The following is an 18,687-nucleotide window of genomic DNA, read 5'->3' on the forward strand; positions in this document are numbered from 1 at the left end:
CACCGTTCACTGAAAGAAAAACTTCACCCACTTCTTCAGTTTCCATGTGATAGATCATGTGACCAAATGATTCACAACAAATCCTGTTGAGGGAGTTCATGATATTCTACCAAACAAACAAACAAACAAACAAAAATGACACCCGTTGCTGATGCTTGCACCCAGTTTCAGCTTTTTAAATCATCGTCCCTGTGTTGGGATAAAGAGAGAAAGTTCATTTACCTCCAACGACCAAATAACAGCCACCGACCTACATGTAGGTACCTGTTGCAGCCTCCAAGGTGACCCCTTCTTCAGATCAAATTTTGATTGATGAAAATTAGCTTAATTCCTAGTGCTTTGATGGCACAATCCACTCACTAACCCCCCATACTCTACAAACACAACAAAGTGTGGCATAGATTGATTGGGATCGTCTTAACACTGTCTCCCCAGAAGCCAAAATCCCTCACTTGTTGGATTCATGTGACACATGTTATACCCCAGACAACAGAATAAAAAAAAATGAAACAGCGTCTCAGAGTATTTGGTCTGGTAATGCTTACATACACAATAAAACAGAGTATTTTATTTTTAAAGTCTCTTCTTTGGCAATGGTTTGGTGATTGTTTAAGAAAACAGAAAAAAAGTCACTTTCACTCATCATTCACATATGATTTTGGAGTCACCTGTCTCATTGCAGAAAATGATTTCATCAAGCGTACCATAAAAAAAGAACAAAAAAATACTAAATTTCCGCAAGCAAAACATAGGAGAGGAGAGGGGAAAAAAGATTCTATTGAGAAAAGAAAAATGATGATGGTAATTAAAACAGTACGATGATGTACAACAATTATTGTTGGGGAGTTAGTATGATTTCTGCAGGTATTTTTGAGGCGACAGTTTCCAAAAAAAAAAAATCTTTATGATGACTGTAGGCAGGGGTCATGGAACCCTGGGTTTGGGATTAATCTCCGTTTGGAATGTAATCGATTCATGCAGATTAATTATCCCACAGCTCAAGGTTGACTGGGCACACGTTGAGTCTGCCTCACCTTCTAATTCCGGCAAAGGATTATCCATGCCAGATTAAATGATGCGTCAGTCTTAAGCCCACCCCGGTGGCATGTTTAATTTCTGTGAATATTATTTCTTACAAGATATGAAGTTGCCAGTTTAAATAACACTGTAATTGCTCTTGTACATCATAATCTGAAACATTTCAGTTTCTTTCAATACCAGAGTTACATGCGAAGGCATTAAAATTGGCAACAAATCATAAAATACCTTTATAAACAGTGATGTTGATGCAAGAATTTGAAAGGCAACACAGAATTTCCTTTGCTTTGCTTTGGTTTCATTTTGTTGTTCTAGATATTGTTTGCATTCATTTCTTAAAACTTTAGGAACTGAAGATTCTGTACACAACTACCTGAGGTGCCCTAGAAGGTACAGCAATATTGCTCTCATTTCAACAATTTTGTAAATGATGTAATAGCTCACTGCATGTTTATTTTAGTCTACTATAAGTTCTGTTTATTTGAAAGCCTACTGAGACTTTACCAAGAGAACGATGTGTCATTGAAATAATTCTGACATACTTTTGTTGACCTCTGACCTCTTTCAAATTAACATAATTATATATTCTATATGAAACAAAAATAATGACAAAGTACAGAACTATTTAAAAAACAGATGGGTGGTTTTGGACGGTTTGGGGAGCAATAAGGCAGGCAGTTTGGGGTGTTTCAGTTACTAATTGGTTTAGGGGGAGGGGGTTATTGAGTAGGCCTTACCAAAAGAAAAAAAAAAAAAAAAAAGGAAGATGCAGGTCATAGGCTCCTAATGTTCTACGAATGTATTATACAGAAATCACAAGATAAAGGATATGATAAATTTAACATGGCTTGTACTTTAATAAGCCCTAGTCTTTGTTCTTATCTTGGCTCTTTTACTTCTCTTAAAATCTCCTGGCTTCAGAAATGAGGAACTTATTAAAGTATTAAAAAGAGCTTCTATAAATGTTCTTCATCATCTTCTTCTTGCTAAAAGAATAAAATCAATTTTTATATCCCATAAACAGCTATACAAATCATATTTCTATCGTATGAAATCTTCTTAACACTTGAATGAGAAGCTCAAACCACAAGGTTTTTTTTTTAATTGTACATCACATGCAATTTGGGAGAGCAAATATCTGAAATGGCAGATATTTTCTCTTTCCTTTCAGCTCCTCTCTCGCAAGATGCGAGCGATGATTAATCGAGATGTTTTGAGGGGCAGAAATAGTAATTAGCGATTCCTTTAAGCCCCTTACAAATCCATTTCAAAAACTCATTCCGGGACTCCACCCATTTCCTGTGTGTCTACGTACTGACACGAAACTTAACGATAGCAACAAGTCTACTCGATCAGACCAAAACTAGCTAGATTCCTTGCAAAGGGATCTGTAAAATAACACAAGCAACAACAAACACAGGAAGGAGCGAAACTTCACACAATTCAGCTAGACAATAGATAATCACAGCAACGCTGCTCTCAATTCCAGAACGACGAAGGGATCGAGGCAACGCCTGTCGATGCATCAAACTTTCCGCCACAATTCCCCTCTTTTTGTCGTCATGACGATTCGCGATGACGCACCCGCTAATTCTTCAGACTAGCCGCGGCTAGAGTTTGCCTCGCGCTAGTTTGAGCATTTCTTACTCCCCTTCCTTGGGTTTTAAACTCATTTCATACAGGCTCTTGCGATTCCAAGGCTATTTTGGGGACAGCTGTACAACAGCTTTCTTAAAGAAAATCACAGCCTTTTACGCGACATGATTGCTCGTGACTACTTCTATGTCTCGTAACACAAGAACAGCAATGTAGTATCATTCCAGTTATGATATTCCTGAGCTTCAACTTCAAATGTATCACAGAACTGAAGCGCTGAAAGTTTTCAAAGGATACTGGTCAGCTTATTCCTTGGTCTTCTCTTACACATCCACGTCTTAAGTTTGTCCCTATGAGCTATTTTAATATTGTGTTACCACAAATATATCACATGGGTTGTTCTTTTTTCAAAAAAGTTAGCATATTGTACTCTGTTGTGCTTTTGCGACCTCATACACGTATTTGTGTATACTTTTCATAACTGGCCATTTTCCTCATTTACAGAGTCTTCAGTTACAAGATAAATCATACACTTCAAGAATGTTCACAGACACCACAATGAAGTTCTTTGACAATGCTGGTAACGGCTAAGTATAGATGTTCCAAGATACTACAAAATGGCCCGTGGGTAGGCTGCCCATATATAAAGCGCACCCCCACCCCACTTCTGTAAAACCAGTCTCATTTTCATGTATGTGAAACTTTTGCGAATTTCGCAAGGAGCCGAGATTCACAAAAGTAAAATGCACACGAAAGTTCTTGTTCGCATAATGCATTGAATTCCACTGGCAATTTGGGAAAGTTTCATGCTGCAGAAAAAAAAGCTGTTCGGCTCCAATCCGCGAAAGTTTCATGCCTCTAAAGTTTCTGATTTTATACTTTGCGCAGCTGAGCGGAGCTCCTCCACTGTCTCCCATCATGGCTCCCTTACCTCATAGACGTTTGGTTGCTCATCTTTGATCTTCTTGAGGTCCAGCAGCAGGGCCCAGACCGTCCCCCTCATCTTGTCCGGGATGCCCTTGTATATCCTCCGGGTCAGCTGCAGAGAGACAAAATCACAAATGGCAAAGAAAAGAAAAGAAAAGCAGAATAATCATTAGAGCTTGACGTTCCATTTATCAGAGTCATGGATAGTCCATGTTTACACACAGTGAGCGTTACAAACTCATACTGAACATTGTATATTGACAGTTTTGATCCCATTCAAAGTAATGTCACACATGATTCTTTCAGGTTGTCATCTAACCATCCTGCATGGTGACTGGCCCTGAACTTTCAGGGCTGTTCTTTTAACATATGCTTTTTGGCAAGAACAGAAAGGGGGAAAGATAAGCAGTCAGCTCTCTCAGCTATGAAAACATTTGCCAGTTACATCAATAGAATGTTATTCACATCTAAAGATATGAGATAAACTAGATATATCGCTACGGCGACTGATATGCCTCCGCCATAACGCATGGTTCTCCTAATAGGTGTATAGTACAATGTCTTGACAATGTGTGATGACAGTTTCACACAATTGGCAAAATATTAAAATGACAGGTTTGACACAAATGTGCTGAATGTTCACTTTCCTAGAACTAGGTTCAATTGGATGAATGATTAAAATGTCAGAGTGCAGGTATTTGGGGAACTGATGATTTTTACTTGACTTTTGACCCTTTTATAAGTTTATGCATTGAGTAATTTTCAAGGTATTGAGAAAAAGTATAATTTCAGTATCAAATGGGAAAATAGCATTATCTAAACCTTTCGTTTGACCTTTGACCTCACAGTTCCACAGAGAATCACTGTTAGGTAGAACATGCATAAATATGTAAGTTTCATGATGATACCTTGAGTTACTTTCGAGATATGGAGGAAAAAGTGCAATTTAGCACTTTCACTTGACCTTTTACCTTTTGACCTTTGACCTTTTGGCAAGAAACTTCCCCAAAAATATATATTGGGTAATACATGCCATACATCAAGTTTTAAAAAAAACCCTTCAGGCATATTGCATTTTAAGGAAAGTAGTGATATTTTGAGGAGTTGACCTTGACCTTTGACCCCTAACTTTGACCCATGACCCCCAACTTCCCTAGATAATCACTGCCCATCGGTACAAGCATATATACTAAGTTCCATGAAGATACCTTGAACCATTTACGAGATATGGAGAAAAACATGAAATTTCAATTTTTTTTTCACAAAATAACCTGTGACCTTTGACCTTTGACCCTGTGACCCTAAAATCTACACAAGGTATTATCCCCCAAGGATATACCCTCATACCAAGTTTGATGTAAAACCACCACACGGTTCTTGAGATATCGACAAAAACAAAACGGGACGGACGGACGGACGGACGGACGGACGACCCGAAAACATAATGCCTCCGGCCACTTCGTTGCAGAGGCATAAAAACACTGAGACTACTTTCTGCTGTGATCATTTTTCACCTCCCCTATGGAGACAGCACACGCACTGACTGGCAACTTCTTCTAAAGTGGGAAACAAGAATTACAAGTAGAAGAATGTGAAGGTTGACACATGCATGATAGAAATTTGAATGACAGAATAACATTGCACTGCATTTGTTCCCATGGTACGGTAACATGCAACAGGTGGCCAATATGCTGATACAGTAGAGAGTAGGTCATCACACACATATACTCACACATGGAAATATTACTGACTCTTAGGTATGTAATCAAATAATGCTAATACAAAGAAGACCATGATGTGGCCACAAATGTGCCAAACTTTTTGACAGATCATCATCTCTCCCCCTGATTCTCCAAACAAGTGGCAGCTGAAGGAATATGAAACAGAACGAAACAAAACAACTCAAATTGCACTTCCACTCCACATTTCCTTTCCTAATTAACTACTAGTATTAAACATCTTCAGATGTTGAAGCAAATGGAAAGTACAGATCTGACCAGTGTCCAGACATGAAGGGGCCCACCAGGTAACGTGCCAATTTTTGATGTTATTGAGTCAGGTTCTGTCTTTGTTTTTGTTTTTTTTTCTTAAATAAATACGATAGAATCTCATAGAGTTTGGTAGCATAACCCAGAATGGTGCGATGAGTTGGGCGAGGGCTGGTGCACGTGATTGTTGAGCCACGTGAATCAAAACTGGGGGATGCGCTGTCTCTTGTCCATAGTGTGGATTCGGAGCTGCCCAAAAGTCCAGGTGAGCTTTTATTGCTGAAGATTAGCAATGTGGCTCATCTTTGTCTACGTGCAAAATATTAATATGTTACTACGGATATGGCTGCTATGCAAGACTCTTATTAAGTTGACTCATGTATATTTGCTGATGCTATTGTAGAACAAGTTAACAAATTAAGTACCTCAGGGTGTAGGCGGCTATTGAAACAGAAAGAGGAAGGGCATTTTCTTCAAACTTATTAGGAGAAGAGAAATCATATTCATGACACACTATAATCAGATATATCAAACAGAACCATGTAGCACTGAAGTATGCCAGTAAATGCAATACTGTATACGTCATATATTTCGTGAGTCTTAATTTTCGCGAATCAGGAATTCCGGTCGATTTCGCGAGTGGTTAAATTCGCGATTGTGGAGTCCTGTACTCAACAGAGAAATGTATATGTGTGCGTCACAATCATATCAGGATCAGAGTCAATATTTTCAAGTGTCTTTAATTTCCCGAATAGCACCTGACTCGCGAAATTTGCGAACATAAAAATCTCCCGGAATATTCGGCGTATACGATATTCCATAAGACATTTGATATTTTTTTCAAGTGGTAACCTTTTCTTCATTACACCCAGAGCCTCTAGCTACTCCATGAAAACTGCTCCCATGTCTCACTCAAATGCACGAGGTGAGGGATCACCATTTTTTTCCAGGAGAGATAAGGCGACACCAAGCACCTGATCTCTGCCTTGCTCCCGATCTCTGGATTGCTCACTTCCAGAGGGGAAGTACGTCAGATAGTGCTCTTTCATTAACAATACGAGATCATGGGATGCGAGCCCTCTACACGTCGATGCGCGACTGTGAAGTTGCAACGCCCCGACGGTCTACAAAACTGACACCATGACAGAATGTTATCTGACATGTATGTACCTGTATACACCCCCCCTTGTTTTCCCTATAGACTATGGTTCAACAAAGCAAGGAAGAGTGAAAAAGTTCAAAGATGACTCATGGGTAACGACGGCAACAGATGCACGCTGTTTGTCACATGGCTGCAGCCTTGCTGTATTAAAGCTTTCATTGCATAGTGTAGAAATCGCAGTTGATGGTAGTCACATTCATGTGTCCTGTGGGGATCGTCTGCTGTATCTTTCTTCATATCTGGTGTAGGGTAATTTCAGTGCACTTGTGCAGTGTAGCTTGCACAGTGATGGCAGTCGAACCACGTGTCTGATGGAGACTATCTGATCTGTAACATCTTTTCTCGGACTTTAGTATACAAATGATGCACAGGATAGAGTGCGTTAGTGTAGGCGTAGTGCACTCGAGGGTATTTACAATTGTGAAACATGCACGAGGCGAAGCCGAGTGCATGTTGCACTACATTGTAAATACCCGAGAGTGAGCTACGCCTACACTAACGCCACGAAATAATCCTGTGCATCATTTGTTTTATAAAATGGGTCGAAAATTCGAAAACTAACATCATTTTTCAGCGTTTTTCACGTACCTTTGTGGGTCAAGACGTCCGAAGATGTTCGTCCCAAACTTTTACGCACGTCGCACTTGCGGAAGTCCCGCACATACAGTATAAGTATAATGGGGGGTTGGGTTTCCGGACACCCGCATGAAAACTTACTTATTTTACATAGAATATGCACCCTTTACCTTAAAGACTTGATATAGACTCCTCATATAGGCCTACTAGACAACATACTCTGAAAACGGCGTGAGAATTAACCTGCTAAATCGTTGGATTTGCTCTTCAAAGTGACTCCATGTACGCGTCCGGTCCCATAACGCTTGGTCTACTGTACTGTACAAAGTGTACGTATAGTACAGTATACGTACGTATGCCACATAATATGTTATGCACAAGGGAAGACAGGCCGGCCGGCCGGCAGCCCGAACTAGAAGTTGTTTACAGGATTGACAGCGCGTACGCGTATGCATGCAATTCATCAAAGGAGCCGCCGCGCGCACAGACGATCGGCAATCTACCATAGGATTACAGGCAGTGCAGTTGTACTGAAGTAAAGGAAGGAGGTGTGTCTCATTTCAGCGCTTCCTATTGGCTACATTCTTGAACCCATTTTATAATGTAGTGTAGTGTAGTGTAGTGTAGTGTAGTGTAGTGTAGCTTGCAAAGTGATGGCAGTTGGATCAAGTGTATTGCATATGTACTATCCTGAGCATCTCTCCTCTCAAGTTTGGTGTAGTGCAGTTTAGTGTCATGACGTGCAACTTGCAAGGTGATGATGATGATCAAATCATGCGTCTGGTATAGACCATCTTCTGCATCTTCCCTTCTGTTTGAACAATGACTGCCTCCAAAATATGAAGATGAATGAGATTTATAGATGCGAGTTTTCACATTTTCATTTCATTCCCTGTGAGCACTTTAATAGTGGCAGTATTCTTGCTTACAAGCCTTCTCTCCCTTCATACCATTTTGGTCCCAATTTCCACTTCAACTGTGTATAGTTACAGCGTGAAATGGCAGCATTAAGACAGAAATTAGGTCTTGGTCCAGCAATGACATAGCTATTCCTTTCATATCCCCCCTCCCCCATTACTCTCATGGGCCTATTTCATTTGCCTTGTAGGGGGATGCTTGATGCTTCTTGGGATTGGCAATTGACCGATACATTTTTCAGTATTACGAAGTCATTATTCAGCGACATTACGGCTGCTTTTTGGGTGGCATTGGGACGACTGTAAACTGAATAGGTGCATATTATAGCCATCCAGACAGGAAAGCTAGAGGAATGTGGGAGATTAATCAAAAGACTGTCAATATCTTCATTAAAGAAAATAAGATCGTGACCAGGGGGACAAAAAAAAGACACCCTTGAAGCACATATTGATGTTAAGCGAAAAGAGTAAATAAGTATCATCCAGGGAAGTGCTATGAAATTTGCCCTTTCTCCGTCTAGGCTTGTGCCCTCTCCACGACCTCTCCCTCAAGATGAAATGAAAAGAGTGAGGAAAAAAAAAGGTCTGGCTATGGAGCGCCCTGCGCCCTATAACATTTCTCTCTGTGCCAATATCAAGTGCTGCTGGCAAGTCTGCACCAGACACCAGAAAAAAAAAGACTACCCCAACCATCTATCCTTTCTTCTTTCAGCTCTAAGAGTGAATTAAAGAATAGATAGAAAAATATTCAAAAACAAAGAGATAGACAGAGACATTGCAACCTGAGAATGTTCAAGGCTACTTCAGGAAGCTTGGAGTCTGTATCTTACAAAGAGAGCAAGACGAAAAAGATGAAAGACCTCTCTGAAAATTATACACTTCATCTATCGCCAATTGGCGACTTCCTCAGCAAGAAATGTGATAAATTGGAACATTTTGTGACTCCATTTCAGCTCCTGACGCTCCCAAGCTCAATAGAAAAAATAAATAAAAAGAAACCAAATACCTCATCAAGTATTGTTTACACATCTAGTGCAGACATTAGTTTCATTCTAATGCATTATCAATTTGAGGTGGGCCAAATTCGCCAGCCCGACCGTTAATCGCCGACATCTCAGATGAGCCAAATGAACTTCATGGCGAGAAGCAAGGTCAGGCGAGCGTGGCATCCATCCAAAATGATGGTCTCGACTCGGCCACCAAATTTTGGGCAAGAGCCGTCCTTGCTAAGAAGTGTGATCAACCAGAATAATTCGGTGACTCCATTTTCGGTTCCTCCTAGGCCTTTGAAACTACAGAAACACCTCCCCCCAACCCCCCCCCCCAAAAAAAAACAACAAAACAAAACAAAACAAAACAAAACACAGCACCACATATTTCTTACACTTCTGGTGAAAGCCCTCCTTATTTATTTTGTTTAGTTTGTCTGAATTACCAATTTGAGCCATAATTCATCCCACCGACTGTTAAGCACCAGCCATCTGAGACAAACCTAATGAACTTTGCAAGTGAAGTCAATTAACTTTGGACCCCAAATGATGGTTTTTAGTAAATCCGCTATCAGTTATAGGCAGCCCTGTGAAAACCAGACTTGATGTTCAGTTGCCAGCAAACAGATGTCATTCTCCAAAAGCAGAGAGCACAAAGAGAAACTGCAATAGTGACAAATAAAAACAAATATTGGACTTTGCTTTCCAAGCATTACAGAGGTTTGGTGACGGATACAATGCTTCCCCTAAAACTTTACTGTGTTAGTGCGCAAACAAAATATTTGTAGAAGTGAGTCCCCTTTGTGTACGTCTTTGAGTTTGTCTGTTGGGTGTACATGTACATGGATAAACGCATGTGTGTACATGCTCATGTATTGACATTTCTGCATAAGGCTGCGCTTAGTCCCTAAACCACAGGAATATCCCCCAAATTGTGATGTGGTTTTCCCCAAAAGGTCAACTTAAATTTACGGTAATAACCAGCTTTTGCAGCATTAACATTTGAACCTTAAAGGTAGAAACTGTCTTTCACCGGGCCGTCGCACAGTCTACGTGACCATATAGGATGATCACCTATTTCAGATGATCATAAAGAGTAGGCCTACAGTATGTTTCGAGCTAAAACTCATATTGCCGAGGAGGGAAGGGTCAAGATCAGGTTTATACACTGATTGGATTCTCACCACTTTGTCTTTGGGGTCAACCCACAATATGTCTGCCAAATCATATTTGTACAAATAACTTGTATTTTTTCAAGTCAAAATGATGTTGTGACTTCAACCATTGTAGATTGCCTACATACAATGTACATCAAGCATCTGTGAGTTTGCCTATGAGGAGCCTATTTCCCTGCAGTGCTTAGCAAAGGAAGGACCACTAAGTTTAAAGGTGCACTGACTCTGTTTGCAAATGTGCAAATCCTTGATGTTAGCCTTAACACTGGTCCAAAACTTATGATCTACTGGAAGTACAAGTATGAATTGATCCATTCAAAATTCTGAATTAATACCTGGATGTCTCCCCACACAAGACAATCATAAAAAATAGCTCCTTTTTTTTTCAGTGGTATGATACAGGTTAGCTTTTGATGCGCTTTCATTACTTCACTCTTGAAATGTGATATACGACAGCTCACAGTATTTATCTTCCAGAAATTAAGAGATTATAAACGTAATGTCCAGGTCAATCCGCAGATTTGACATTTACACTGGAAAAGGAAAAAAGGTCATACAGGAAATCTGAACGAGAAAGGATTCAGATTTACTTGAAAGCAAATTTGAAGTTTAAAAAAACAACAACATGTATATATATATCTTTTCCAGCCCTGGCTTGAATCCAGTTTGGTCTGAATGGAAAAAAGTAATTTTAACTGCCTTTTTCATAAACTGTTGTAATCGAGTTATGGTAAGCACACATACTCATGCAAGAGTAGCACCAGAAAGAAATGCTTAACATCAGGCTGTCTGTGCTTCTATGAAAATGTGTTTTTCTTCATCTTTTTTTTTTGGGGGGGGGGTTGGGGGGTCAATAATTGGAGGGGGGAAACTGTGATGGTTATTACTAAAATATTTCATTTCATGGAGTACAATCTATAAGGTGAACATTTGGAATCGTTCAATCTTTTCTAAGTCTCCCTCGTTTTCGACCACTGCATGAAACAGAAGTATTTGTAGAGCCATTTCGCTTCAACTCAAAGAGTCCCCTTAAAAGATACTGTGACTAAAATCCATGACCTTACACTAAGCTCAAAGTAGAACAAAAGGGCATGAAATTTAAAACATGTCATACAGCATTATTTTCTGACAGTTCAAATGCATCTTTTTTTCCCCTGCACGCTTTGTATGTCTATGTCGAGGGATTTTCGTTGACATTTCCGGACAGATTTGCCCAGTCTGAAGTCCCTTGTCCACTTGAAGCGAGTTCACGATCAGCCGACCTCAGCCCACTCTGTCCTTTGGCTACAGCTGTCATGAATGCATGTAAGTTGTCCAGGATTTTTTCGAGGCAGCTTGACGCTGTAAACTGAGAGAGCTTATAATGGGGGTAGGGGTGGGGTTGGGAGGGCGTGAATAGGTACAGATACTAGTTCCCATTGAGGGGGAAGGATAGGGGTAGGTGGAGGGTGATGGGGAGAGGGAAGGGAAGGGGAGGAGGTCGGGTGGGGGAGTTGGCTTGTGCATTTAATATGACAGTGCAGATCAGACAGCTATGCTTTGAAAATGTTATCAATGTTGGCGACTATGGCGGGCTTTGACAAACACAACTAGGAACTTTGAAGTGGAGCATTGAGACATAGAAGAAGAATGAGGATAGAGGAAAGGGTAAGGGGGAAGGGGGTGGGGGGGGGGGGGGGTAGTTCTGCAATGGCATCTATATACCTCCCTTCTTGTTCTACTCATGTAGGCATTCATATTATTGCACACAGAAAAGACACTGCCGTACACTGTATCACAACATAACCACTTGATAGACAGGAATGATCACACACAAACCACTGGGTGTAGGGATTGTTTTCATCCAAGAACATTGCGCAGGGGATTTAATCATTCAAAAATCTATACACCAACGCAGATCAAATATAATCAACAGGGGGGAAGGTGGCAGTGGTTTGCCAAATCTAGATTTTCAATAGTCTGCAGAACAAAATGACTCCTATTATGTAAGTGAAAGTACACTTCCAAAATTTCCTCTATGACGTAACTCTAGTGTGTACTGTACCTTTTCGCTGGGGTAGTACCGCTTCCAGTTTTTGACCATCTTCAGCCATTTTTGTGTTCTCTCTACCTCCAGCTCTTTGGCCTGTGTCACACAGAAAAGACATGGAGAAAACGAGAGAGAGAAGGTAAAAAAAGATGCGATGAGAAGAAACATGACAAACACTTTCAAATTTGGTTCATGGCAATCGACATTACAACTCGACCACATTGATACCAGCAAGTTTATTACAATTTGCAGAATGCTTGATCCATATGACTGTGTCCTGAAATTTCAGAACATCATAAAGTTCAACAATTTTCTCATCTTTCGGGGGATGGGGAATGGGTGAGGGTCTGCTTTTCCTTTTCAAGCATTTCAGACTTTTTGGCAAAATCTGCTTGAAAAGTTGACTACTATTACAAAATGAAGGACATTATGAGCTTGTTTTCACTTCAGAGATTCCATGACATTTGCTCCTGCAACACTTACTCCCATAAAATATCCGCACCCTTTGCCAAACTTAAATTTTACCAACAAACACAACATTAACCCAGATCCTGATCTACACATCGAACTAAACCTAAAACCCCATCACAACCCTCGCAAAGTACCTGTAGAAAATAAGACCGAAGCAATTATCGCAAAAGCAAATGTCGTGTCACCCATTTCAGAAGACACCAGAACAAGCATAACCCTCAGCTTGGAGAACATATGTGGGAATCCCCAACAACAATGCCTCATGTCTACAGATGTGCAACAACAACAACAAATAATAATAAGAACAACAACAGCAACAACAACAACACAGATTTCATCGTCTGTACTGTGTTGCATCTCTTCCTGTCACTTTTGCCATTGTTAGAAGAAAGAGTCAGTCGAAGCTGATCCTCCTAACCTGCAGCTGCAACGTGGTTCAAAGGAATCCCTGTCCACCAGGTGTAGTGTGAAAAGAAAACCAGGGACACCGTAATGAGTAACCTCCGCCCATCTTATGACAGTACATGCAGTTATCAATTCCCTACAAACATGGCGTCCTTACGCTGATCTATCCATGGCCGCTGCCAGCAGGTGGTTGCCATGCACGTACAAAGATTGGATTGCGTCGCGGGCTTCGGTTTTTGGCTGCAACACGCTCCAGGTGCAGACAATAAGGAGTTTGAGAAAGTGCGAGAAAGTGCAACAAAGTGCTGCAAACTACTTATGACTGAATCACAATTGGATCTGGCTCCTACGTAGACATACAAGCTTCTATGTGGACATACACATAGCATACATATTATGTATGGTAATGAATATTCTGCAAACTACTCACAGCAAATAAAAAAAAAATGCCATCCAGCTTTCAAATCACTCCTACTAGAGATTCCATTATTCATAAAAGGAGTGACATACTGTTTATGGGTCATGAAATTGCTCCAGGAAGAATCACTTAATCAATTCCATTCAATTCAATTTATTGATTTCATAAAAGCAATATAGCCAATATTTTGTACAATAGTCAAATGTCGAGGAAACCATGAAAAAGCCAGTGGCTTGAGGACTGTGATTCCCAAGACAGAAGTACATTAAAAACAGATTGGGATACAAAAATGTTACATAATAACACTAACAATGATTAAATCTATGTAAAACCTTGATAATTATGATAACTTAAATTCTTTTTTTTCTTTTTTTTTTCTTTTTTTTTTGGGGGGGGGGGGGGGGGGGGTGATGCGGGAGGGAGTTGTTTCACAGATAAGAATATCAATTTACAGAAAGCTCTGCAAACCTACAGCCAGGAAGCAGCAATTGGCATGTATTAACCTTGTTGCAGCACCCATGAATCAGTTCATCGTCTTTCTAATCATAATTCCAGATGATAAATCATAGTTTGTTCATGCAGTCAATGAATATAGCAGTGTAATCCCTAGCAACAGAAACATATTTTGCAGTCCCTCTCATTTCTGTGGGCTGAAAAGAAAACACACAAACACACACTAACATCACACGGATGGAACTGTGCTGTACATCCACAATGATCAGATTTAGCTTAGTCCCACATTACTTTGCACATGTATTCTCTGCGGTGGAGCAAAGCCATGTTTTGTCTCTGTTTCACAACATTACACCTAACGGCTGTCTATATTTCCCATTAGAAGTGACAGCAACGAAATATGGTTATCTATCAGGGGCGGATCAAGGAATTCCGTAAAGGGGAGGCGCCTTTACAAAATTAAAGGGGGGCGCACGCCCTATTTTTTTTTTCTTTTGTTTTAACAAAAAATAAAGAGGGGGCACGGGCCCGGTGCACCCCCCTCTAGATCTGCCACTGACTATGTGACCAACACACACATCACTAAACTGAATTGGCATATGGCTGTAAAAACACTACCGCTGCCAGCTTGCACAGAAAAACAGAACAAGTGCCAAATGTTCATGACAGTGATGATGACACACACTTTAGAGCTAAGATCGAATCATTACAATATCATGTAAGAACAAGAAATCACTTAGGAATGTTGACTTAACTAGCATCTTTTTTTTTTGGGGGGGGGGGGTTGTTTTTCCTCAATTGAAGCAACCTGTTGCCATCATCTTTTCTCAGCTCTCCATCCACTTATCTCACAGATCGTCAGTATTGGCTCTCGAGCCAAGATCGGCCACCAATTACTGCTTCAACGAGACCTATCCAGGGGTTCGTGGCGGGGTGAGCCTTCGGTGAAGAACACCTGCCCCCCTAGCTGGCCGCTGAATCACGGAAACAGAGGTAAGCATCGAAGATACTGCACTTGTCACAAGTAATGCTCTCTCGCTATCACACGAGAGCGGAACGTCACACAGGACTGCCAGAACGTTATACAACATTGGCATGTTGGCAGCATTTGTTTCATGAGGTGAGTTGCAGTGCATTTAAGAAGAACATAGACAAATGTGTGCTCCGACGGGGAGGAGGTTACACATGAATCATCTCTAACCTCTAGAAAAAAAAATGAAATTGCAATAAACCTGCAAGCATACTATCATTGAAAATCTATTCATAAGACATTATACTAATGTCTGTGTTTTTTTTATTCATGCTAAAACATGGTACTTAATAGCAGAAAACATAATAGTCAATGGCCTAGACAGTGAATCCAAGAATGGCGTAAGATCTAGAGTATTTCACTAGATTCTAGTGATATTCCATTCATATCACTGGAAACATTTCATATCCATATTCACACAGAAAACCTCCTAAGTTGCAAAAAAAAAAGAAAGAATGTACAAGCTTCTACTAGAAAAAAAAGAAAGAATCATATATCCAGAATAGCGAATTAATGTCCACCTGTTGATAATGTGTTCAACAACTAAAATATAACTCTCGAAAGTACAATGTCATTTATGCACAAAAAAAAGGGGGGAAAGAGTTATTGTGACCTGCGTGTCATCATGATGGAATAAAGATATCCATGTAACTTTTGTTTTGGACTCATCAAAATGATAATTGGACAATCTACATTGTAGCCCAACATTTCAGTAGCTTCACCAACATTTGCAACTTTGCTGACTTTTTTTTTTCTTCTCGCGATGACATCAGTGGCATAGGATATTACCCTTGAGAAAATCAATGTAACATAAGCTCACTAGTCCGCCAATTCCACACTCCAAAAATGTTTGGGAATAAGTCGTTTGAGGAACACTCGCGCGTATGCATTTCAAAGAGTCGCAGCCTTCTCGCCCATTCCCAAAAGATTGCTACTTGATGAGGCTGGCTTGTGATATATTCAGAGATAGACCTGGTGGAGTGCTCTATGATGCGATATCACTTCATACCACACAGCCCATTGGTGCCAAGAAATAAAAATCAAAGATACCGCATACGATACCCTCATTTTTGGGTCATTAAACAGATATAACACACAAATGAGATCCCTGAGTACATTATATGATACACTATACACAATTCCCAGGGTAGATTCTGTATCAATATCCAACGAACGATATATATAAGGGGGGGGGGTGGGCAGGAAGAAGGCACTTTTCCTTTTTGCACAATATCTAGAAAAGGGGGCGTTGTCTTCTTTTCTATATTTCTTTTTCCTTTTCAGGGAAGATTTCAAGCCAGGGTATAGTTTGAAAAACAAGAGAAAAATGGCCCCCCCAAAAAATTGTTTGTGTTGTCTTCTTCACAATCATACAACAAAATATTAAAGTCTTAACCAAAAAAGTTACTAAGTATAAAAAAAAAAAGAAAGAAAGAAAAAGTGACATCTGGTAAATATATGAGATATGTAATCATTGTGTCAGGGATGGGTAACCATGGCAATTTAACAAAGCATCAGTCATCAATGTTTTTTAGCAGATGTGGTCCCTAGCAATTTTTTTAAATTTTTTTTTATTAGTGAATATTAAATTTCCTTAATTGCCATCATTCAGAACAAAGGATAATTTCCATCATCGACAACTTCGGTTTCCCCATTCTATTATCTATACATTTTTTGTTTATTCGTTTGTTTGTTTGTTTTGTGTTCAGGCTTTGTAATCCAAAACCGTAATGGAGCTTTGAGATTCCTGAGACTTCCATCGAGACGAGGCACGCATCAGCTGATAACCATCACTGGTCAAGTGTGACTGCGTCAGACAGGGACCTCGCAACCACGGCTTATCACAAAACCATCTCGTCAAAACACAGTTTGGATGCTGACATGCTAAGAGATAAAGTATGCACACACACACACAAACAAGCACAAAATATTTCTTTTTCTAAAGCTCATATAACTAAGAAAGAGAACACAAAAATATAAAAGTGACCCTTGCTCATGCTTGCTTTTTCTAGAAGAAAATGGGGAAATGCATACTGGTAAGTACTGCAGTTGCGGAGGTAAGAGAATCAGATATAATGTGTGCAAATATGAGCAAGTTTGATGACTTTAGGTATTTCATAATTAGACATTGAAAAGAGGGAGACTAGAAAAATGCATTTGTATAATTTGTGATTTGGTCTACTGGTGGCGGAACACTGTAGCCATTAAAAGTCATTTTACAGAATATTGAAAGTAGGCTGTTCTGTCACACATTTGTTGGGATTTGCTTAAACCATTCATTTTTCTTTACTTGACTGATGAACAAATTGGCATTTGCCTGCATCAAGCACTGTATATGCCGTGCATTTTTTTTTTTTGTATATTATTTTATGAATTGGAATTTGCAAAATTCGTAAGTGATTGAATTTATAATTGAGGATGATAATGTCTGAATGAGAAATGAGCATTTTCCCTTTCCAGAGGAAAATTTTGTGATTCCTCCCCTCGGATTATGATGTAGAGTGCATTTGTTTTATGGGAGGTTGAGAATTTTACACAATCGACTCACAAAATTTACACCAACCCTCCCCCCCCCAAAAAAAAAAACAAACAACCAAACCAAACCAAAACAAAACCCACACATATACAGTAGAAAAATTCATGTTTTTAAGTGTAATACTTTGCGTGCAGAAAAGAATAAAAAGGCAACTGTGCTTTCTCAATTCCTTGCCCCCCTTTTTTTGTGCGTGTGTCCACGTCAAAACCTAGCAAAGATGAGCTTATCTGAGCAAATACTGAAATATAAAATCACATGAGCACCACAAGGTAAAAATAGAGAACAAAATAGGGCAGATATAAACTTCATCCATCCGTATAAATGCATCAAGAGCAAAATTTGCAGAGCATGAACATGCACGCCAAGGTCATCTCATGACAGAGAAACGCACAAAAATATGGGGGACCCTTTGCAAAAACATCTGATGGGATGAAATTTGCAGGCAAGAAAATGTTTTAAAAAAGGAAGAGATGAGTTGAAAAAGACAGAGGAAAATATTGAAAATAGGACAGGAAAAGAAATTAGGGGGAGACTGGAGGATGGAACATGATTGCAGAGTGCAGATGGAAAGAGGGGAGAGAAAATGGTAGAGAGATGGAGGGAGGGGGAAGGGGGGGGCAGGGAGGTAGATACGAGTAATCCTTTAAACATTCAAGCAGTGATGGCATGAATTGGATGACACCAGTTTTGTACAAAACACCAATATTGATATAACTTAAAGGGGTTATTATTTCAGTAATAAACACAGCGAAGTTGATATCCCACATAGGATGAAATATATGAAACATGTGAAAGAATATAGTCCCTACTGTACCATTCCTTTTTAGAGAGAGAGAGAGAGATGGGAAAATTTAGAAATAGCTTTACATGGACAAAGCAGAATTATAGTTCAGGGGAAGTTAAAGGTTCTGTACGATGAGGTGATAAGGAGGATACAGCCTAAAGAAAAAAAAAATTGCTGGAAAACTTGAAATGAA

General features: G+C 39.8%; 1 protein-coding gene across 2 annotated transcripts in view; it reads right to left on the bottom strand.

Moving 5' to 3' along the window:
• LOC139728840 (USP6 N-terminal-like protein) overlaps window positions 1-18,687 on the bottom strand; it is a 121,310-nt gene that overhangs the window by 29,462 nt on the left and 73,161 nt on the right. For both annotated transcript variants that reach the window (XM_071639777.1, XM_071639776.1), the window contains exons 6-7: window positions 12,413-12,493; window positions 3,566-3,673 (exon numbers count right to left, since the gene is read on the bottom strand). In XM_071639777.1, coding sequence (XP_071495878.1) covers window positions 3,566-3,673; window positions 12,413-12,493 — 189 coding nt within the window. The remainder of the gene's footprint in view (window positions 1-3,565; window positions 3,674-12,412; window positions 12,494-18,687) is intronic.

The sequence above is a fragment of the Diadema antillarum genome, unplaced genomic scaffold (genome assembly GCF_040938485.1).
Source record: "Diadema antillarum isolate AM-2024a unplaced genomic scaffold, OU_Dant_1.0 seq00000203_RagTag, whole genome shotgun sequence".
NCBI lineage: Eukaryota > Metazoa > Echinodermata > Echinoidea > Diadematoida > Diadematidae > Diadema > Diadema antillarum.